The 25472-nt window shown below is 37.0% G+C and overlaps 1 protein-coding gene across 1 annotated transcript in view; it reads right to left on the bottom strand.

The window, feature by feature from the left end:
- NOX4 (NADPH oxidase 4) overlaps positions 1-25472 on the bottom strand; it is a 147851-nt gene that overhangs the window by 106479 nt on the left and 15900 nt on the right. The window contains exons 3-7 of the mRNA XM_060303886.1: positions 16433-16543; positions 14768-14852; positions 10430-10527; positions 7028-7055; positions 234-306 (exon numbers count right to left, since the gene is read on the bottom strand). Of these exons, the coding sequence (XP_060159869.1) occupies positions 234-306; positions 7028-7055; positions 10430-10527; positions 14768-14852; positions 16433-16543 (395 nt within the window). The remainder of the gene's footprint in view (positions 1-233; positions 307-7027; positions 7056-10429; positions 10528-14767; positions 14853-16432; positions 16544-25472) is intronic.

The following is a 25472-nucleotide window of genomic DNA, read 5'->3' on the forward strand; positions in this document are numbered from 1 at the left end:
CAACCCAGAATATTTGACTGAAAGAAAGAGATTTTTCAAAAACAGGAAATGATATATAGAAATGCCTCTCTATTTCCCTCTTAGTTACACAGAACAGTCCAGTAACCAGAATATTGCATTGGCTAAACATTCGGGTTACTCGAGACGTTTTCTACCCATGAAAATGAAGATAATCTTAAGGAAGTCTAAATAATCTGACCAAGAAACATCAAAATAATGGCTGTGACACTCACCGTATTGCATATGTCGAAGCTGTAATCATCAGGAAGAGCACCAATACCATGCAGACCCCTGTCAGGCCAGGAACTATAAAAACGTACATAAGTATGTTTAACTTAAGTCATGCTGAGGAAAAATGTACAAAAAGTTATTACCTTAAAATTCAAAGTACTAGGCTGATCTGTGGGAAGCCCAATTCAAATTGTATGTCTCCTTGTATGTTCCCTCTTTAAAAAGCCTTGTTTGAATTAGCATAAGTTTCAAGGTATTTAGGACAAAGCAGAGTCTTTTCCACCTTTAACAGAAGAGTCCATTTTGGTATTTTCAAATATTCTACTCAGAATGGTGAATATGTGCATACTTTTATAGGGACATACTATAACTAAAGTCAATAATTAATACAACAGGACAGGGTTGACATTCAACTCCCTTGTTGTTTTGGTTTTCTCCACCATAGTACTAAACCCTCCTTACTCTCACCTCCCCACTTTTACGGAACTAGTAGCTCCTTCAGTTTCAATGACAAATAATTGCTTTTGGGCTTCACTAACTAGAATAATTTTCAAGAAAAAAATAAACAAAACCTGAACCTTTCTAAAAACTGCAACTTCGAGTGTAGAACAAAAAAATGGTGAATTTGAAGAAAAAAGTTACAGTGTTGATGTTTTAAGAACACTTGCAGACATATTTCCCCTCAGAATGGAAAACATTTTGAAATCAGTGCTTCTGGTAGTACATAACATTTTGTAAAGTGTGTAAACATGTCAATTTTCAAAATTAATACTGACACAATAGATTGCTACAAATCTAGTGTTAGCTCATACAGCACGTCCAAGATGAATAGGTGATATGCTTTATCAAAGAGTGAAAATCACAATAGCCTCATTTCTTATTATCTTATTACTACCAAATAAAATATTCTGTCTATAAGTCACCTTTATTTACTCTTATAATCATACAAGCAACAAAAAGTACTAAATGACCTAGCTGAGAGATTCCATCTTAAATCTTTGTAGAAAAGGTATTGAAACAATTCTGCCTCCAAAAGTATAGACATCCCCCCACTCTTCCTCTTGACAAGGAACCACCTATGAAACAGAAGGACCATCAGGGACTATAAGCCACCAGCAGAAGCAAACAAGCTGGGGACAATATAAGAGCAACAGGGATGTGCACCGTTAGGATCACAGAGGGTTTAGAATCATTAGAAAATAACATTAGAAATCCCAGTACAATAGAAATGAGTTTCCACTTGTAAAGGGACACAGGAGAAATAAGGGAGTTGGTCTTTGGAACTTAATACTGGAGTATGCTCTCCTTTCACTCTTCCCAATACACAAATTTGGAAGCCTAACAATCCTTGCCTTTCCCAGATGTGCCTAATCCAAATCATCTCTTCTCTACACTTCTTTCGTAGGGTACTCCCTTTCCCATTGCCCCAGGTGAGTACTTACTTCCTAGGGGGTAAGAGAAGAGCAAGATAACTACACTAGTTCACAGGAAAGGACAAATAGCGCAGAAAACTACTGTTTAAAAAGAACAGCATGTCTACAAAATAACCAAGCTTTTCCACTCCCAAGAATATACCCCCCCAAAACACAAACATATATTCACTCCAAACTTGTTCAAAAATGTGCATAACCATTTTATTTTTAATACTCAAGGCCTGTAAACAATTCAAATTTCCATCAACAGATGAATGGATAAATAATTGTTTATCTGTACCTGGAAAATTAACCAGCAGTTTAAAAAGAAAGAACTGCTGATACACACCTATGCATATATGACAACTCAGATGAATCAAAAAATTTATTAGACTTAGTGAAAAAAGCCAGACTGCCCTCCCCCACCAAAACAACCTGAAAAAACATAAGCTCTATGATTTCTTTTATACAACATTCTAGAAAATCAGAGCATTCTTTAGTGATAGAAAGCAGATCTGTAGTTAGGAGGGGTAGAGAGCAGGACAGAATGATGGACATATTTGTTATCTTGATTTTGATCATGGTTTCACATGTGTATACATATATCAAAACCAATCAAGTAGCATGCTTTACATATGTATAATTCAGACTGCTTCAATTGTAACTGAATAAATTTAAAGAAAAAAAAAAAAGGAGGTCTGTCTCTCTGGCTTCAACTAATTTCACTTAAAATGTAAAATTTGTGGTTGGAGTGGCCTTTCCAGTAATTTTATTGAGGCTTCATGAATGTCTACTGTGTCTACACACAAGGTTTCCTATGTAGTCCTGAACATGCCAAGATTAGTTACAGAATGTCTGCAAATCACTTCATCGGGACACCTGAAAAAACAGAGTATGTTTAGAACAAAGTTATAATTTCCAAAGGGTATTATTGAAACATTAATTCCTTGAGGTATTAATTTCTATTACTCAAAAATGTTATAACCATTCCTTGAAGAATCACAGGGCACATTAATGTAAAGCTTCTGAGAAGTACTAAAGTCAAGAATCCAGTGTAAAATTGAACAGATACTTCCTCAAACATTTAATTAGAGCACATCTTTTAGAGCAGAGCATGGAAAACATACTGGAAAGACTTAGAGAGGGTGAAATAGTTGACCTCAGTCATTTGACTTCAACATGAAGTAGAGGTCCCAGACAGCCTGGGGTATGTATATATATTCTGGGATTGCGGTCCTGTTACTGTCCCTTAGGCCAAACCCCTAGCTCACTGAATCTCATCTGTAAACTGAGGATCAATTCAATGCTTCTTAAGGTTCTTTCAGATTTATGAAGTTAACTTTTTTATCTAAAGAGTTCATTTTTCCTTTCTGTCTCCCAGAAGTACAAAAGGATCAGAGTTTGTAAATTATAGAGTAATAGACTTCAGAGCAATGAAGAAGAAAAACTGACTTATAATTAGCAATGAAAAAAATTGCAATTATGGTGGTCAAAAAAAAAGGGTGGGATGGGTAACTTAAAAAACAAAGGGGATTCTGGGGGGAGATAAATTAGGGGTTTGGGATCAACATATACACACTACTATATATATTGAATAAAATAGGTAAACAACAAAGACCTATTGTAGAGCACAAAGAACTATACTCGATATCTTGTAATAACCTATAATGGAAAAGAATCTGAAAAAGAATATACGTGTATACGTATGTATAACTGAATCACTTTGTTGTCTACTTGAAACTAACATAACATTGTAAATTAACTATACTTCAGTAAAAAAAAGAAAAAAAGCTATGGTTTTCTTTACTGGAATTAAACAAACAGGTTGGCCAACCAATCATCTGGAATGTTGCAGAGAATATCTATGCAACAAGTAGTAGAGTTTAAAAATAAATGACTTTTATCCATTCAGTGACTATTTTCTAGGCATCTGTACTGTACTGTTAAGTGCTAGAGGAAAAAATGAATCCTGCTCTAAAAGAAATCCCAGTCCAGTGTGGGAGACAGCGTAAGCAGGCAATTGCAACATAGGGTATTAAGTGCTGAAAGAATGCTAAGCATTGAGTGTTTTCGAGGTACATCAAAGGGCATCCTAACTTAGCGCTGGATGACAGCGCAGCCAAGTCCCAATAAATTAGCCTCTATTATCACACATATTCCAAGAGTCAGGAAGCACAGGTTAGAAATTATTGCGCTAGTCTAAGCTCACTGGGGAAAGTTACTTGCAAAAGTGAAGTACACTGTGAACTCTCAGTCTTCAAGTTATGAAGCAAAACCTATATTTGTTTCCTTAGGAAAAAACATGCTTGTTATGCTTACTCTTATTACTCTTTTATCTATGCATATTAGGTTAATTAATTAGTAGCCCTTCAAATGAATAACTGTACTATATTGCCATTTCTAGATGAAACTGAAAGATCATTTTCATCCATACCCAGATATAGTCAGAAATATACCATCTAGTCAGAAATATACCATCTTGTATTCATTACCCTGTTTTTACAAACATAATTGGAGACAAAATTGTATTTGTTTGTGAGGGATTTTCTAATTAAAATTAGATACTATGCATTTTATTCTCATCATACAAGTACTACCAAATTTGGAGATATGTAGTAAGCATTATAAAATGTTTGAATAATTCAATCTATTAAACTTATTTTATTCTATAAATTCTTAATTGAAATGTCTTTAACATTTCTTATTTAGTGAGTCTGAATCCCATATTTTATGTCACTTGTGCTGCCACAGGCTTTATTTTCTACAAGACAATCTTATTTCTTAGGCCTAGGTTACACGGAAAAACTTTTAAAGACAGAGAGAGAAAAGACTCTATGTAACATTAAACAAATTAAAATTCAAGAACTATATCAACTAATAGAAAATATGCTTTATCATCAGAACATCTAAAAACATGCATGCCTTTCTTCATCAGGAACTTTATTCTTCCTCGGTATTGTGCCTGACAATATTCAAAGATAGCTGTGAAATAGACTCAGTCAGAGATGTATTCATAACACAAAGTTGGACTAAGTGAATTCAAAGTTGGACTAAGTGAACAGTGTCACTCATCCCATTACCATCCTTAGATTCTGCTTTGCTCTCTCACTTGCTACTATTCAGTGGGGTCGACCAGATGCCTGAGGAGCTCTAGCCTCATATTTAAGGGGAGGGTCTGTGTCCCTGTGAAGTAGATGGCACCTGATGGCAAGCACAGTACTTCTTTCATGAAATTTTTTGGAACTAGGCCACTACAGTGATGCTGACATGCTGATTTTGGATAATTCAAGTTGTTTGTATTGACAGAAATGCCACACAAAATATTTTCTCTGCATGCCCTACGGACATCCCTTTTCCACCCTGGAGAAGCTCACCTTTAAGTGGAAGACACAGTATATGTAAGGTAATAATTATTCTACAGTATATGCAAGGAAATAAATTATTCATAGTATTTTCACTATGTATCTTTAGGCACCCAGGGCAAGAAGAGACCAGCTCTACTTAGTGAAATTTGGCAGAAATCTGTGCATGATAGGCATGGCAACTGAGACTTAAAGGATAGGCAAGAGTTGACCAGGTGATAAAAAGAGAGTAAGAGAGGAGGTAAAAGGTAGGTAGTGGTGAGAAGGTATGCTCAAATGTATATATGAGATGTGTATAAATGAGATGTGCACTAAAGGGTAAAACAGTAGTGGAAAGTTTAATAAAGCATATTGGCAGGTCCCAACCTGGACTCTCTCTAGGCTGGAATCAGGAATTTGTGTTTTTAAGTATCATCTTTACCTAGCCCAATACACTCATGGGAACTACTGGGAAAGAACATAGGATGATGGTGTTTCAAGCTAGGTGGAGAGATCACCTACTTACAAAGAAGTATTAATTTTACTACGTTTCTTAATGTAATATCTTTGTCATATAAGAAATCTCCTTATATCTTTGTAAACTAGACTTTTTTAAGCATTTCAAATGTTCCAAGTCTTCAGCTATACTCTGTGCTGAACAAGATAATATTAAAACAAAATTCTTGTTTATTTCTCTTAAAATGATTCATATGAACCAAAAAATACATTGATTCATACATTGTTTTGTTTTTCTGCTTTTTCTCCCTTCTACTTCTCACCCAATTCTTAAGGCTTAAATAAAAACATGTTTTCAATGAGCAAATCTGTAAACAAAACTAAATTGTGTTCCTAAAGAGAAAACTGAAATGAGTACTTTGCAAATGGCAAGCATCATACATTGATATGCAGAAAATATATATATATTATCAATCTAAATATGTAGTTGCGACGTGGAGGGAAAGAACACCCCAATTATTCTTATTTTCACCATAAAATTGATTCAAAAGAAAAACAAGGCATTTCACAGAGCCATGCCTCAGTCCCATATGCAATTCTGATCCTTAATAAGGGAGTACAGCCAAGCCTTTATGATAGACCATCTCCGCTACACAATCATCCTTGTCCCCGAAATACAAGTTAAAAATCCTTCAAGGGCTTCCCTGGTGGCGCAGTGGTTGGGAGTCTGCCTGCCTATGCAGGGGACACGGGTTCGTGCCCCGGTCCGGGAGGATCCCACATGCCGCGGGGCGGCTGGGCCCGTGAGCCATGGCCGCTGAGCCTGCGCATCCGGAGCCTGTCCTCTGCAAGGGGAGAGGCCGCAACAGTGAGAGGCCCGCGTACCACAAAAAAAAAAGAAAATCCCTCAAATACCGTTTCTTTTTCATTATTATAAGTGTAAGGTTGAGAAAAAGAAGAAAATAGTAAGAACTGTACTAACATCAGGGCAAAATTTTGAGATATTCAAGTATGCTTTAACAAATGAATAGTCTATACTGAGATTTCATGGACAATATGTTTGAGAAGGAAAAGTAAATTAGAAATGAGAAAGAAGACATTTCAAGAAAGATAACTTATTTTAATGACTGTTTCTCCTTTTTTTCCATGGGTTTTAAGATCACAAAATATCCTACTAAATTACTGAATTAGAAGAACTACACTGACACTCAGAGTGCTTGGTGTTTCTTTCTAACCCTTGAGGACAGAGAACTGGTCCATATGTATTATCTCCAATAGTACTTGCCAAAGCAGTGGGCACATAGCAGGCCCTCAACAAGCATAAGGCATTATGTTATTTTCTTTGAAAGAATATATGAAAGGCAAATGCATTTGCTTACTTTTACTCTTCATTCATCTGAACCCTGACTGTTTGCCCTGTCCCTCTGTTTTCATTGCAACTGTATGCTTGAACTCCTAATCATTTGTTCTCATATGCAAATTTTCCATGTTATATTTTAGCATATATCTAAATGCTGTGTAATTTGATGATGCTTATTTTCCAAGATTTCCCTGAATCTTCAGAAGCAGAAATGAGTAACAACTTACCAGTTGTGAAGAGAAGTTTTCTAGGATCCTGATAAAAAGGAAAAAAAAAAATTGACTGAAAAATAAAACACTGATAACATAAAATTCTGCAATGAGTCTGAGAGAGATAAGAGCCATGTATTAGGTATGTAAGAGACTGTTCTCCCAATGGAAATAAGACGCAATTGAATTTCATAATGTTTTTACGATATCACAGGAGATTATAATACATACAAAACCCAATTCCAAGAAGTTTAGCTATCTGAAAAAGGAAGAATATTGTATGAAGAGTCAGAAAGCCTAGGCTTTCATCTTCATGGCCAGTTATAAGCTATTATAAGTTAGTGGCAGTGGCCTGAAGCCCACCCTTTGACCATTTGGGGGCTCAATACCTTACCTATATTGTGGAAACGTTAATATATACTTTATCTACCACAATTGCCAAACTGCACCTAACGAGTGTCAAGACAGTGAGAAGCAAAAGTGATAAAATATGTAGGGGGGGTTGTACTGTGTAAATTCAGTACAGAGAATACTAACTGAGAACTAAAATGTTTCAAAGGCTACTGTAAAAATAAGTGATGATATTCAAATAAGGAAGACAGGTTCCTGCTACTCAGAAATATAACACATTAATATGGTTATTGTAATATTTCCTTTAAACTACATTCCTGTGGTATAATGGACTGAAGTCAACTCCCTTTCTGTCTTCTGGAAAACTTTAGATCAATTCCCAGTAGAATATGGATTAATTTTTCATCCTAAGGGTGCCTAATATTGCACAACTTCTGAATTTCTTTCCTCATGCCTCCATTGAATCTGGGGTCAGGCCAGGCTATATACAAAGGAGGAAGCCATTTATATGATACAGTTTTAGGGGTCTTGAACAAGGACCATTTGCCCAAGAATAGCTCCTCATCCAGTTTAGGTCAAATGAATTCTACCATTGATGTTAGAAACATGACTAAAGACTAATCTAGAGTAACCTAATACACAAAAAATTAGGAAAAATACAAGATGGGGTGAACAAAGTGGTAATACCAGAAATATGAATAAATAACTATGGAAACTCAGAAGATGGAACAATTAATATTGCCAGGGAATGAAGATGGAATAGAAGAAGAGTAAGAGACTGTTTCACAGGTGACAAGATGAGGCCAACTGAGCTAGGCTGTCAGGAATGCACCACCATCACAAACTGGAGGATGGAGGGGGTCATTGGAGATGTGGAGAAGACAGGATGAAAGCACAGAGCAGAACAATAAGGTGCATGTCATAAACCCATCATTTCCAGAGACAATTCACAGAATATAACCGTTTATATATGTAATATATGTGTGTGTGAGTGTGTGTTTGTATATGTGTGTATTTTTTCATTTTCATCTAGTACATGGCCTGGTACCGTCTAGGTACCCAAAAATATTTATTACAAGAAAGAAGAGAGGGAGGGGAAAAAAGGGAAGATATGAAGGAAGAAAAGGAAGGAAGGAAGGGGGAAAAAGGGAAAATGTAAATCAAAATGAGTTAGCATTTTTCATCCATCAGATCAGCAACGTTTTTTTACAAACAAGTGAAGTGTAGAAATAAGCATTCTGATAAAATTGGTAGAGTGTATCAAGCGGTGAAGCTTTTTTGGAAGGTAATTTGTCCATCAAAACTAAAGATGTGCATAACTTTGAAACCCAAATTCTACTTCCATGAATCTGCCTAGCAGAAGTGTACAAAAAAATAAATTTATTGGCATGCAGTTCATGACAAAAACTCGGAATCAAGCTAAACATCTGTGAATAAGGAAAAGGCTAAAAATAAATTATGGTGTATTCATATGAAGAGGATGAGGTAGATGTATACTTTCTGATATAGCAAGCCACAATACATATATTTACAAATTGCTGAAGAATATATATCATAAAATACCACTCAAAATATCTTATAAGAAAACATAAAATCATTCACTGCGGTAGTTTTGGAAGAGAAGCTTTTGCTTTTCATTTACTTGGGAGTTTTAAAATATTTTCCATTGAGCCTATATCTCTCTTAAAGTGAAATAAATTTAATAACTAGAAATCTTAAAATGACTAAAATGTTGGAATATTAAGCAAAAGTATATTGTAATGAAATGATAAGATTATTGTAGTTATCGAAGACATGAATTTAGAAAGCAAAAGAGAGAAGCAAAGAAGGAAAAGGTAAAAAAGGAAACTGCATAGCGGGAGTAAGACACAAGTAACCCCACGTGATTTGGGCAGAGGAGGAGAGAGGAATGAGAGAAGTGATGGGAGACAGGGAGAGATGGAAGCTTTGCTGTGAAATCATTACATGGGAAGAGCTTCCACTGGCATGCTAGGGAGCTAGACTTTTCCATGGTTCTTAATGATAGGCGCACTCTACAATCACTAGTGAGCTTTTTAAAAATATTAGTGCCTGGCCCTAACCCAGATCAATGAAATTACGTTGGTGTTTTAAAAATACTGGTATAGTTATGGGATTTATCCAGGGCTGCTTGTTATTTTGGTTTCGTGATTTATGTCTACGCTTGTTTGTTGTTACTTTGACCTCTGTTTTGTTTTGGGAGGGAGGTCAAGCACATGGTCACAGCAGTATTAATCTAGAGAACTCTGGTGATATGTAAGGGGAAGATGGAGGACAATCCATTAAGTCAGTACCGCACTTAGCAGAACGGGGTGGGGTTCTGATCGCACGGGACCCTGAACATTTCGGTGTTGATGCAGTCTTGGCTTTGGGAATCAGAGGCAGCCTGAGGACACGATGAAAATGCCGAGCAACACACACCTAACTAGGGCTGTACGTGTGTTGTTCATTGGTCCAGCCCAGCACCCTGTACATATAACTTCATTTCATGGGCAGCTTCACATGGAGAAAAGCACCCCTAAGTTAGATACTGCCCACTATAGAATTCAGCTCAAGGTCACCTACTATAAGGATTAAAAACAAAATAAAACAGAGTAAAGCATTAAAACTCAATAATATTTTTAAGTCAAATCAACTGATGGTCCAGGATCCTCAAATAGTCAACCTTCTTTTCTGCCTTTTTTCCCCCAAAGCACTGTATGAGTTACCGAAGGAGTTTTACCCTGTAATGGCACTATCAACAGTCTCCACTGAGCGACAGGAATTAGACAAAAGCTGTTGGGAGGCAGAAGGCAGACCTGAGTGGCAACTTTCTGAACATTGCAGAATATAAAAAGTAGACGCTCTCTGAACTTTCATTTTCGGCGGGAGAGACTGTGAAATAGTAATTACCTCTATTTCCTACTGAAAAGAATAAAACTCAACTTGACAAGTGCATTTTAAAAGCACTGAAAAGGAGCAGCAAGGTACAAATTTTCTGTGAAAATCACAGACCCTTACTAGTCATCTCACGACAAGTGAAAGGAAAATGAGAAGACAGAGACCACCCACCTCATCTCGGTATCTTGCTGCGTTCAGTTCAACAAAATCCTCATGGTAGTTCACTGAGAAGTTGAGGGCATTCACCAGGTGGGCGGCCACGTGCACACCTATAGAATCACACCAATCACTGGGATTTTCACATACGCTCTATAAGAGGGAGTCAGTTCCTCTCCTTAAGTAAACACAGGTCACAATTTGACAGCTTTGTATGCAATAAAATGTTCAATTAAAAGGGAAGTTTTAAAAGCACAAAGAATCTTAATTATAGACAGTTTTAGTATGAGAAATCATGTAAAGAAACAGAATTTTCAAAGGCTGGAATAAAATAACCCTGGTAAGTCAAGAGTTAGAAACACACATACACACACTGGCACACATGCACACACATTATGTGTATAATAATATGGGAATTATTTGTTCATTTAAGCAGCTTCTGAATACAGTAATCCCCCCTTATTCACTGTTTCATTTTCTGCAGCTTTAGTGACCTGTGGTCAACTGTGGTCTGAAAACATTAAGTGGAAAATTCCAGAAATAAACAGTTTATGAGTTTTAAATTGCATGCTGTTCTGAGTGTAATAAAATCTCCACCCATCCCATTCCATCCCACCCGGCATGTGAATCATCCCTCTGCCATGTACATCCTACCCGTTGGTCACTCAGTAACTGGCTTGGTTATCAGATCAACTTTCCGCGGTATTGCAGTGCTTGCGATCAAGTCGTCCTTGTTTTACTTAATAATGGCCCCAAACTACAAGAGTAGTGATACTGGCAATTCATTTATGCCAAAGGAAACCGTAAAGTGCTTCCTTTAAATGAAGAGGTGAAAGTTCTCGACTTAATAAGGAAAGGACAAAATTTCATATGTTGAGGTTGCCAAGATCCTTAGCAATGAATCGTCTATCCGGGAAAGTGGAAGGAAAAAAGAAATTCGTGTTCACTTTGCTGTCACACCTCAAACTGCAACTCATGTTTAGTTAAGATGGAAAAGGCATTAAATTTGTACCATAAGATACTTTGAGAGAGACGAGGGACCAGGTTCATGTAACTTTTATTACAATTGTTATATTTTATCATTAGTAATTGTTGTTAATCTCTAAGTGTGCCTAATTTAGAAATTAAACTTTATCACAGGTATGTTTGTATAGGAAAAAACAGTATATAGGATTCAGTACTGTCCTCAGTTTTAAGCATCCACTGGGAGTCTTAGAAAGCATCTCCCCATGGGTAAGGGGGAACCGCTGTACTTTAGATTTTCCACATCTTTCACTTCTCCCATAGCTCCAAACCTGTTATATATCTTGTGTACTTCACTGACACTCAACCTAAAATATAGGTCCATGAAAAGGCTTTTAACCAGTTAACATTTTTCACAATCCACAGATTCAAGTCATAGTGTTTAAACCCAATAGCAAAAGTGTTGGCAACCACTTCATGGGACAAAAACTCAGGAGATGATGATCAGCATTTAATAACCTACCTACAAGGGCACAGTAATGAGTAGTCAGCTGACTTAGAGATAAAAGTGTTAGGAAGTTATTAGACACTTGAAGACAAATCCATTTCGGCATGGTCAGGGAAAAGAAAATTATCTTGAGAAGCCTGGACAAGAAAGAAGCTAATGACATTTTGCACAGAAATGTAATGCCCTCCTCCCTTCCCAGCCTTTCCTTGTAGGTGAAATAAAGTTAACATCAACAGCACATTGTAATGTATGGGAAAGAACAATATTTAATTAGCTAGAGAACCTGTTTTCTTGGCCACATTGCTTGCCTACTAATGCCTCAGTTTACTTCTCTGTAAAATGATGATGACAGAAATAAGAGACTTAATGAGATAAGTGAACCTACATTGCTTAGGAAACTATTACAATTTACACTGATATATGGAGTGCTGAGATTCAAAAGAAGACATGGCCTGGAAACTAGAAAATTCTATGACCCCTCCAACCTAACATACGACATGTACATAGGTAACCCAAGAGTTCCAAATTACACACAAAGACAAATGAAAGTGAGAGAGAAGGGCTAGAATGCTAAATAACCTAAAAGTTATTTAAAGGATTAAATTCCTGCCAGTGACCAAATTAGAGGAGGGAAAAGGGTCCCATAAAAAATGGGCAGGGCTAGTGGGAAGCAGGGAGATCAGCTCAGTGCTTTGTGACCACCTAGAGGGGTGGGATAGGGAGGGTGGGAGGGAGACGCAAGAGGGAGGGGGGATATGGGGATATATGTATATGTATAGCTGATTCACTTTGTTATACAGCAGAAACTAACGCAACATTGTAAAGCAATTTTACTCCAATAAAGATGTTAAAAAAAAAATGGACAGGAAACTGAAAGTGGGTTAACTAACAAGCAAGGACAGGGTTCCAAAGAAATAAACAAAGGGTGTCTAGGTGAGACTCAACTATGGCACAGATATAAAACATTATAGAAGCAAAACTGTCTGTGTCCTATAGCTTCAGCACTTCTAAAATCTATAGGAAAAAAACTCCATTTTAAGTGAAAGGTTTACATGTTCATTACATATTATATGGCTCAAAAGTGCAAGGGCATCCTTAGAGGAATTACCATTCTTTCTGAATTCTCCTGAAAAAAAGTCCTAGGTAACAGCTGTATGAGATACAGCCTTAAGGGATACATTCACCTCCTTAAAAGGCTTCTTAGGTTAAAGGACTTCAGGGCTTCTAATTTTAGGAAAGAGAAAGCATTGCACTTTGCATGGATTTCCCCATTTAATTCTCATAACAAAACAATGAGGTAGGCAGAATCATGTCTATTTTTTTTTTTTTGGCTGCAACTCTCGGCTTGCAGGATCCCAGTTCCCCAACCAGGGTTGGAACCCGGGCCCCCTGCAGTGGAAGCATGGACTCCTAACCACTGGACTGCCAGGGAATTCCCTCATCCCTATTTTACAGATAAGAAAACTAAGGTTAAGAAAGGTGACTTACCTAAAGTCAGACCCCTAGTGAGTGGCAGAAGGCAAACCCTCTGGAACATATACTCATTCATGGCAATACTCCACACTATCTGAGTCTTTCAGCTGTTCTCCAATTGAACAGAATATTTGGACACAACTCCCATTTAGAACAAATCAAGTTATGAATGTGCCAGCGTTTCCCGATCCTTTTCCATTTTGACCTTTCACTCTCTCTAGCTGTAATCCAACCCTAACCCTGGCCACACCCTTGGTCCTCATCATATCCTGGACTCTTACTCCATTCCTAGACTTGAGCTATACTGGAGTCTTCAGCCCATCCCTGAGCCTCTCCCCGTCTCTCACTTCCAGGGTGGGAACTACCAGTGGGAAGATGTTCAGGGATAAAACACTGGGAAGATGCCTGTTTTAACAATACTTGGCAATTTTAGAAAAGCTTAAAGTTTAATGATTTCTTGGCAATAGCTATAGCAAAACACTTCTGATTCAAAATGGCCATACACAAATATCCAGATCAAATGTCCCAAGTATCAAAACACCTATGTCCTATCAAATAATGAACAGATGAAAATGTCAGGTGCTATGCCACTGAGATAATTTACCCCTGAGGTTGTAAATTATAATAACTAATTCTATCCTAAGAACTTCATAGGCATGTTCTTACTTTAGTCTTAAAACTGTGAGATAGGTGCTACTGTTGATCCATTTTACAGTTAACAACAAACTGAAGGTCAGAGAGATTATGTCACTTGGTAAGGCAGAAGGGCAGCTGGGGATAGATCCTACAAAATCTGTCTCCAGAGTACCTGTACTTAATACATTAATTAATTTCTGTTTCAAAAATTTGAAAAGTGTCATATAAACGCTCAGAATAAAAACTTATTTTAAAATGACTCTTAAAAACCACAAGATTCTCACTTCATATTTTAACTTGGAATTGAGAAGGATAAATTTCCACAAATTTTGACATTTGCTTTTCTGCCCAAGCGTTAATATCAAAGTAACACTTAACATATAATTTTGATAGAATCATATTCTGTGAATGCACATTTCACATTCTAATTTTCACACATTTAAGTTTCTATCATATCATTACTTTTAGAGGTTAAAACCTTTTAATTACTTTCTTCCAATCTTTCTAAATGAAATTACTTACTTTTAGAAAATAATCATTACCAGCTTGGGGGCCAAACTTTGCACATTTATATATATATATATATATATATATATATATATATATATATATATATAAAACACACCCATTTTCTGTAGCATCACTAGATAAATCTTTTTAAATACACAGAAGAGAAAATTAAGTTATATAATAAGAAAACCATAAACAATAAAAATATCATTCATAAAATGTGCTATTCTAACATAATATTTAACATCTTTTGGTTTTCTCACCTGAGAAAATACAGATAGTCACACCACAGGTTGTATGGAATGTTCTGCTTTTATCCAACAATCTTCTGGTTCTCCTGCTTGGAACCTAAAAAAAAAGCATTTAATATGATAAAAATGATGCAGCAAATAAGATATATGCATGAGTCTTTGTAAATACGGCAGAGGCTTTATCAATTAAAAATTGGTGAGATGAAGTATGCTATATCTAGTCAATGGAACACTCAAATCATTAAAGAGAATGTGAGAAGGCTTATTATTGATATGGAAACATACACATGATATATTGTTAGGTAAAAAAAAGTTACAACACATAAACTAAACTATGATCCTGTATTGTTTAAAATGAATGACATTATGTATGTTAACATATCTGCAGGCATTTATCTCAAATAATGGTTGTTCTGGCCGAGTAACATTTAGGAGAACCATCACTGTTTACTTTGCATATTTCTGGAATGTTTTAACTTTACAATATATACAATTTCCTTTTGTGGTCAAAAAATAAGATTATTTTTAAATAAAGCAATTTTATCTACAGGTTTAAATGCCTGCTTGATCTTACACAAAAATAAAATGTCAAGCATCTTTGAGTACCTATGTTTCACACTGGGGGATAATTCTTTAAGACTTATTAAATACTGAGAGACTTATGTGGGCACTTTTCATTTCCTGCCATTTATCTTCTCTTTCTTCACACCAAGCCAATGGCCAGCCACAGGGATCAAAACCTAGCATTTCGCAATAGTTGGCAACCTACAGAAAGAGTTATTTCCACAAATTACTGCATTAAAAGCAAAGAGTTTCTAAATATAATTATGTGAAAAGGTTGAGAAGTTTTACCACAGTAAATCCACTCACATGAACTTCACAGAACATCAAAATGACCTCATGTTAACAACTCCTTTTAAAATATCAGTATCGATCCAGCAGTGCCTAACTATCTTACTGAAGACAGGAATAAACACACATATATCACACAAACACACACACACACACACACACATACACACGAGGATAAGAGAAAACAAAAAACAATTTCAGATGAATTTTAACTTTCAAAGGGCTTTTCTGTTTTCTTAAATCCTTTGTTTTATACTAAATATCATATATGACATCACATCTTAATCAAGAAATCTATTTCAAGCCTTTTACATAGCACAAAACAGGTATGTGTTTTAAGAAACTAACACCAATACCAGCAGTCATCCCGTATATTAATCAAAGTCCACACAGCTCTAGTTTGCTCACTTGAATTTAATTAAATGAACTACAAGCTCTCAGTGAAGAATGAGAAGGAGCTCAGAACTGGGGCTGATCTCAGCTATACCATTCACTAGTCTCAGGGTCATGGTCAAGTTACTTAAACTCCCTAGGCTTCAGTTTCTTCATCTGCAGTACCCACAGAATCATGTGAGGATTCACAAGTATTCAATATATGTGAATTTTATATATGTTAGCACAGTGCCTGATACTCTGTTATCCTCTGCCCTTACCTACTGTTGTAGAATAGCTCACTGATCACCTTGACATGCGACGTGGTCTTTACTATCATCTTTGAAGAAATCACTCCAGCAGAAAGTCAGACCATGCAAACTAAGTAGGACTAACGTGCCACTTTTACACTTGATTTCTATGCTGGAATCAGTGACGGATTTTTTTTCTTACCTTCTGGGATCCTCGAAGGTAAGCCAGGAGCATCCGGCACATGGGTAAGAGGATAAGGCTGCAGTTGAGGTTAAGAACTGATGCGGAGGCTCTGCTTAGACACAATCCTAGCTGAACAAATAAGGCAAGGGGCAAAACACAGTCAAGGACAAAAGTAAACTACAAGCATGCTGCAGACCTCACCCGGCAGGACTGTGGCAGGTGCCAACTCCTTCAAGAGACCTGAATAACCCTCCACTTTCTCTCTCACCAAAAGAGAAACCGGTCTCTTTCTGCTCCGCACTGCCATAAAACTTAGCCTCCTCTCATTTCTACTAGTGTTCCAATCACCTCACTACATTGTTTCAGTGCAAGGTCAATTTCTTATTGTACCCACCCTGGACTGTTCTGGGTGTTAAGAGCCCTAGAGAGCTTCAGTAGATTCTGTACCTCCACACAGGTGCAGTGTTGAATCCTTTGTTCACTGGTAGGGTACCAAGAATTTAAAACAAAGCTTTTTCATTTGTGTTCTCTCTAGAACACTCCGAGCCTCCCCACAACTCCCTTCCACACCAGCAGCCGCCTTTAAGCTCTTCACCTTACTGACTCTACCCATCTTTCAGGGTTCATCTTAAGCACTCCTCCTCTAAAGTTCTCCCCTGACCCATAAAGGTGTGGTACATATATACAATGGAATATTACTCAGCCATAAAAAATGAAATCATGCCATTTGTATCAACGTGGATGGACCTAGATATTATCACACTAAGTGAAGTAAGTCAGAAGGAGAAAGACAAATACCCTATGATATCACTTATATGTGGAATCTAAAATATGACACAAATGAAATTATCTACGAAACAGAAATGGACTCACAGACAGAAAACAGACTTGTGGTTGCCAAGGCAGAGAGGAGTGGGTGAGGGATGGATTGGGAGTTTGGGACTTGCAGATGCAAACTATTATATGTAGAATGGATAAACAACAAGGTCCTACTGTATAGCCCCGGGAACTATATACAGTATCCTGTAATAAAAAATAATGGAAAGGAAGATGAAAAAGAATACATGTATATGTATAACATATATGCATAACGGAATCATTTTGCTATACAGAAGAAATTAACACATTGTAAATCAACTAACAAAATAAATTTAAAAGTTCTTCCCCAAACCAAAACCAAGAGAGATCCCAGATCAGCTGTGCCTCATACCAAGCTGATCATAATCACATTGTACAACATATTTTTCAAAGAATCAGTCCCCTTGGTATGATCCAATATTTTTGGCAACTAATTTTAAATCAAATTCTTGCTAGATTGACATCTACTGTTGTCTGGTACTAGCCACATTCTTCATATGATGAATGTATCACACGAAAACAAGAGATGGGGTCATATCTGTGCACTTGTCCTAAAATAAACACAAAACTACTTTATGTTAAGGATATCAACTAAGAAACTGGTGTAAGTCAGATGCTTTTCTTATCTTGAAATTGTTTATGTCCCTGAGATTCCCAGCTTAACTCTTGGCAAAATAGCAACTCTGTTACACAGTGTTTATTGTCAGCATACAAACTATTATTCCTGAAAGGGAGATGGAGTAATAAGTCATGTCAGGAAAGCCATAATTTTCATTGAGTTATATAAAAAGTAATTGTTATTTCCAGTTAGACTATTTCTACACCACGAATTTGAACACCTCAGGGACACAGTTCAATGAGTATACCAGTCAGTGGACAAGTAGAAATAATCCTCACTGGACTATCTAAAAAAATGTTAAGTATAATTTTCTCACCTCAATGAGCAAAAGTAATATCATTTCAAAGTGATAGGTTTTGTTGTTTAGGCCTCCAGAGAAGGAATAATTATATCTTTTTGATATGGCATCTGCGTGTAACAAGAAAATTTTAGCTCCAGGGATTTTGGATAATAATTTTATTTGTAATTTTAATGTACTAGGACAATAACTCACTTAAAATATATCAGCTAAATTCTACCATATACGTTCAGGGCTTAAGAGCTACAAATAAATTATCCAAATTATCTTTGCAGTTTAGTGCTTTAAAGAGCATTCTTATATTTTTGCATTTTCTAACCATTTATTGCACGGCTGGAAGTGTTTTATTGCTGTGTTTACATTAACTCATACAGTAATTTAATTCAAAGTGGCTTTAAGTGTCCTGTTAGGATGAATGGAGTTTATTTTGGCATTCCAATTCTTCCTTATGATGCTGCAACATCTAACTGGAAATTCTACCCAGGACTCATTTCCTCATATATATTTATTCCTGAATATATTTAGCTCTTTCAACCAAGATGAAAAATTCTTTTTATTAGGTTATCAGAGTACAAAACTCCCTCGTTCAGAAGCAGTCAAGAGGGTAAGGAAATGGAGACAGATCTCAGTTAAGTGACACAATCATAGGAAACCATTTTATCTACTTACTAGATGGGTAATAGTCTACAGCTAAGATTTGTTTTATTTAGTCATTATTAATTCATGACCTTCATAAGAATCAGCTACTTCAAATGTTCACTAAAAAGAAATGACTGCCTATGTTATGTGCCCAGCCCATTCTATGTGGATGATGTGTTCTACCATTCCTAGAGAGCTCAACCTGCTACTCTAGTTTTCAAATCTCATTCAGGTTAGTTATCACTAGATGGCAGCGTTACTTTCACCTCTTACCTGTGAAGGTCTCAAACATAATTAACTGAAAATTCCAAGAGTAATTTTTTAAGCTATAAGTCTATTTTAGATGAATATGTATAAATAATACACAGTTTGGTCCTTGCTATGGACTGAAGGTTTGCGTTCCCCCAAATTCACATGTTGAAACCCTAACGTGATGGTATTTGGAGGTGGCGCCTTTGGGAGGTAATTAGCTTAAGACAAGATCATAAGAGTAGAGCTCCATGATGGGATTAGCACCCTTATTAAGAAGAGGAAGAGACCAGAGCTCGCTCTGTCTCCTCCACATGAGGATACAGCAAGAAGGCAGCCATCTGCAAACCAGGAAAAGGGCTCTCAACAGACACCAACTCTGCTGGCACCTAGATTTTGGACTTCCCAGCCTCCAAAACCGAAAGAAATAAATGTTTGTTGTTTAAGCCACCCAGTCTATGGTATTTTGTTGTAGCAGCCTGAACGAAGCCAGTCCTATAAGAAAGTATGCCATTTAAAGCAAGTTATAAAAGAATGTAATATCTGGGTATAACAAGTGCATGGTCATTTTCTTAAAATCTCAAACATTTTTTTTTTTAATATTAAATCTGTTACCTAATAACTATTCTTCTTGGGCTAGTTAACTGTCCTTATCCGTAAAGTTGAGGGGAATAAAATTTTCTTATCCATAAAATTAATATAATATAATATGATATGATATAATAATCCTAGCTTGCAAGACTTTTGTGAAAAGTAAAACTGGTCTAAAAAATGCAAGCACTATATAAAATTAATTTATTGATTACGGTCACTGTATCACATCCTTTCTCTAAATGGTCTCTTCTGTGCTTCCATAGTAAGTGTTATCTATTCCACTTACATTATTGATTCAAGATATATTTATTATGATATGCACATATCACAAGGCACCAGGAGTTCAATAGTGAACTAAAAACAAAAAATGCCTTCTTCCTTAGGATGTTATATTTTAGTAGGGGAAACAGATATTAATCAAATAGCTACATAATCAAATGTAAATTGTAACCAATACACAGTGACCAATGCTGTAAATGAGAAATACAGAGTATGAGCATGGCTAACAGGAAATGCAATCTAAATAGGAAGGTCAGAAAGGCTTCCTTGATAAGTGAAAAGTGAACTGAGATCTGGAGGGTGAGCAGAAGTCATCTAGGAATGAGAAGGACATTTGTGCAGGAAAAAACAGCATGAGAATGGATGTGTGGCAAATGGGAGCCTGGTGTATACACGAGAAATTAATAGTAGGCCAATATGGCTGGATTGGAAGTGGAGGAGAGTACAACATAAAACCGGAAAAGCAGGTAGGGCTAGACCTTGATGGACTTGGTAGGTCATATTAAGAATGTTCATCTTTATCCTAAAGTCAATGCAGAGCACTGTGTTTTGAGTAGGGAGGTGGTAAGAAGCGATTAGTATTTGGTAATGATAACTCTGAACGAAGTGTGGAGAACAAGTTGGAAGGACATAATTGGGGCAATGACAATACTTTGTGTAGTTAATCATCACAGAAGTGAAATTTTGTTTGAGACAGGGACTACATTTTATGGTAATTATATCTGAGCCTTACATATAGAAGGGATTCAGTTTCAACTAAATATTTATTTATCAGTAAATTTATTTTGCTAAGTAATTTCCTAAAACATATACATCTAAGATTGGAGAACTAAAAGGGTCTAACCCACATCCCACCGTCCACCCAGTGACTAACCTCCTCTATAACAGCCCTGACCAAAGGTAACCCACCCTCTGCTGAATGTGTCCAGAGACAGCAGACTGTTCTACTGTCAAGAACTTCTATTTTGTTTTCTTACACTTACATGAAATCCGTGTCTCTGTAACTTCTACTCACCAGGCTACTCTGGATAACAATATTCCTAAATAGACATTAAAAAACTGAAGGTAAAAGTAGGATGGTTTCCTAGCTCAATCTTGTTTCCTTCAGGCTGAACACAATTCTTTAGGCCTCTAAAATTCTTGATATACATTTAAGACTCCCACATCATCTCAGTGACCTTTCCCCATTCACCAGAATTCAGTATTTACGATCGTGCTCTCCCTCACCAAGGACACCGTCCAAGGCCTGCTGATCCTAAGACAGTGTTATATTGTGGGGCAACCACGCGGCATAATGGCTCATCTTGTGTTTGCAACAATTTTCTCACATGACTTGCTATCAAGCAACAAAGAAAGAGAGGTGTGAGAGAGCAGGTACATAAATGTAAGAATTTATTGGTGTCAGCCCATTATGTTATACTGGGTGTGAATGCCGTATTTTGATACTTTTCCTTCCCAATTTTACCTTAGCTGAATATTTTACAAATTCACGTTTCCTCATCTTCATCCAAGTTCTTGACAAAGCTATTAAATTGTAACAAAATTCTTTTGAAATAGTTGACTCTAGAAAGGACTTGAAAACTACTTTTTCTGGTAAATTAACTTTCAAATGAACATTTTGCTCTCAACTCAGTAATTTTAGGGCAATATAAAATGACATTCTACATGTAAATATCTATGCAAAACTGGTGTTCAACGGGATTTGAAAAGGCCAGAGTAGTATTAATAGTAAGCTTTAATAATTGGTCCGTTTTCTAGCTACTTCTTGGTGGGTCAACAATTAGTCATTTCCAGGAAAAAATTAAAATAAATGTTATCATAGAGGTTTATTAAAGATTTTATATTGCGATTTGGCATTTTGCGTTTGTCAAAAAGTATGTAAATTTGTATTCATTAAGGTCAATTTTATGGACTCTTTTCCTCCAAGGAAATATTTTTAATCAAACCAAATGAAGCCAATTCAACACCTAATTCTTACATATTTTATAATCATAGAACTTAGCTCTTTCATGAGGCCTTGCATATCATCCAGGCCAACCATTTTGCCTCTATTTGCACTGTTAGTTCGTAAAGACACAAAGGACTAGAACCCAGGCCTCCATTTATCCTTTTGCTGTTACTTCCCTGAGAACAGAACAGGACAGGTCACTCTCCAAACAAGAGATGTGAATTCAGATGCCTTATGTAACTCTTTCCAAACCATAATACTTTCTTACTCTTTCAGTTGCTTAGCCTCTTATCCAACCAGTAGGTTTTCCTGTCATTTTGTGTAAATCTTTACCTAAGATTTCCATAATCTAACTACACATTGAATTCACTTGATGGACTATTTAAAAATAAACATATCTCTGTTGTACTTCCTGAAATTCTGATTCCTTAGATCTGGAGTGGGGCCCTCAGGAGGTACAAGCAGGCTTGGCCATCACTGTTTTAGAATCCACTTTGAAGTCAGACAAACCTGGATTTTAAGCACTTCTATTAGTTGTGCGGCCTTAGGTAATTTTCTTACCCTTTCTGTCTCATTTTCCTCATCTATAAAATGAAAATAATCACCCCAAAGGGTAATGGTATTAAATGAATATATATATACTAAGTGTAGTACTCAGCATATAGTAAGAAGTAAATAGAAGCTATCATCCTGGTCCCTGGCCATCCACAAATTAGGTCTAGTTACAGAATGTAAATGCTCTTATGGCATAGTTTCCTGGAAATCACTCTTTCCAAGCCTGTCTTTTCATCCTCACCTCTCGTTATAGTTGGAGCTATGGGAGCTGAGCTTTATTCCACTCAACTGTATCTAAAGAAGACAGAGAGAGCTCTAGGTAACTAGTAGGTGTGCAATAAGTATATGGTGGATGATGAATGAGTGTGCCTCTGAGAGGATCCTTCAATGCCCTCATTTTGGAAATAAAGGAAAAAAGAATCAAAACCAAAAGCGATTACCCAAGAGATCTGGTTCACATCCAGGACCAGAGCACAGGACCTGCTCTTTCCTGCACACCACATCTCCCAGGATATCAACTCTACCTCCACGCCCCCAGCACCCACCCTTCTAGAGACTGGGATCAACTGTATGGAACTGAGCAACACCCAGTTTGAAGGAAACCCTCAGGGACACTCTAGCTCTCTGATAAGACTGGATAAGTCACCTAGTCCAACCTTCTTTTCAACCCACCTTGTATTAGAAGCCTGTAAATAAGCCAAATTGATGATGCCATAAGGCCAGTCAGCTATACTTTCTATTCTATGACTCAGTTCAGCTCCTGGATGCATTATCCAGACCAGCTCTTCCAAGCTTTCCCTGCATATCTCAGTTGCCGACCCACAGCTCATGCTGTGGCCATTCCTTCGCTTTGTGGTGGCTTTCCACCTCTTCCACTCACTTCCATGCTAACTACCAGATGAACTCTTTATTATTCTTCAAGTCTCAGCCCGGGGTCATTTTCTCTCTTAGGCCTTGCTAGGGCCACATCCCCGACAGTATCCTCATTTACACCTCCAAATTTTTCCCTTTTTCAAATATCCTGAAAAATTTGGAGCATCTTTCTCAAAGCTTCCCTCCTGCCTCTCACCATACCTCCTCTGGAACACTTAACCCACTATATTGTAATGGTTTACCTATTTATCATATCCTTATCTCCCCCACAAAGCCAGCAAGTGGCAGCATAGTAAGTGGACAAGCCCAAACTGCCTCTTACCCTTGGGAACCTCAAAAACGCATGGTCAATACTAAAGAAAATTATTTCAAAAAAATACTCCTTGGGGAAAATATTCCTTTAGCAGTGAAAGCCAAAGAAAGTGGTCATGAGGCAAATACAGGAGCAAGAAGAGACAGCCCTGGCCTTCCCTGGTGGTGCAGTGGTTGAGAGTCCGCCTGCTGATGCAGGAGACACGGGTTCGTGCCCCGGGCCGGGAAGATCCCACATGCTGCGGAGCGGCTGGGCCCGTGAACCATGGCCGCTGAGCCTGCGCGTCCAGAGCCTGTGCTCCACAACCGGAGAGGCCGCAACAGTGAGAGGCCCGCGTACCACAAAAAAAAAAAAAGAAGAGAGAACCCCATAAAGTAGTCTATATGAGTTCCAAGGCAATGGTAGGAATTTTTTAATTGTCTTTATAGTAACCAAAAGGGTTCATGGCAGAAAATCAGAACAATTTATTTTCCCTCTATCTATAAATCAAAACTGTGGTTCTAATTTAAATGTTTAGTTTGTACCATTAATATATTATGATAAGGATATGAATATAGAATATGATGAGCATTCCATGGGGGCAAGATTGCACTTAAGAATAAAAAAACGACATTTCAACGAAGGGCTACTTCAAAAGTGGATTACCTAACTATTTTGATAAGGTTTCGTACGGAAACAATAATGAATAACATGTCATGAGCAACCAGAAAGTCGTTAATAGTAATTGGAGTCATTATTTTTTAACATAATCCCAATATAGACTACCAATTCAGTGCTCTTGGGGTACATCCAACAGCTCAAGAATGTCCCTTCATGCCGTAATAAAAAACTGTAATTCATTCCAAATGATCCTAGCTGGTTTCCGTCAACTAACTGCCCTGGAGACTTTTAACTATGATGTAATTTTTGACTCAAGTTGACCTTTCTTCCCATCTATAAACTGGTTTTTTTTTTAAAAAACAGTGTCTCTAAAAGAAGCTATCAGTTCCAAAGAAGGAAGCTGGGGGAAAAATTTTTTCCATATAGCTCAAGGGACCACCAAAAGTCGAGTGTCCATCCTGACACTTTATCCAGATATCCTTATGCTTAACTCAAATCTTCCCTTTTATATGTCATCATCCTTCATTCTACCTTTGCTAGAAATGAACTTTCTTTCATTTTCAGTGGGAATGTGGTCTTTTCTTAGACATCTATTATGAATTGGAAGGAAATGTAGCTATTACAGAGAGAGATGAAAGCAAGATGGATAGATGGTATAGTTCTGTCCTGATTTTGTCTACCGTGTCTTTCCTGTACCAAAAGCCCAGAGAGCAGAAGAGATTCACTTCTAGACTATGTGTCTGTCTGGAAAAGTTAAACTTCAACATAAATGGCAGTCAGAACTGCATATGAACACGTTCATGGGTTTCTAAAGGCAATGCTGTCTACTGAACAGTCACCAGATTAAAAGGTATGAACTTCTTACCACAGTTAACACCTGTGACCTCTACCAAGGTCACTTGTCTCCAAAACCTAGCACTGAAAAATTTAACAGAACAGTAATAAAAATGTCCTCTACTTTCCCTCATGGAATTGTTCTAAAAGGTAAAAACATATAAAGTAAAAATTATCTGACCTCTTTAGCTGACAAACATTATTAAAATGGAATTTTAAAAATTCATCTATGACATCCCTGTGGATATTCACACCTATCCCTTTTCTCTACTCCTTTCTAAGGCCCAACAACAAGGGCCTCAAGAGTTACAGAGCATTTGATTGCACGTCATTGTTACATTTTCCTCCTCCTACAGAAATGATCCATGCACAGGGGAAAGCACTGAGGAGTGAAATGTA

This window comes from Globicephala melas, chromosome 8 (assembly GCF_963455315.2).
Source record: "Globicephala melas chromosome 8, mGloMel1.2, whole genome shotgun sequence".
Classification (NCBI taxonomy): Eukaryota; Metazoa; Chordata; class Mammalia; order Artiodactyla; family Delphinidae; genus Globicephala; species Globicephala melas.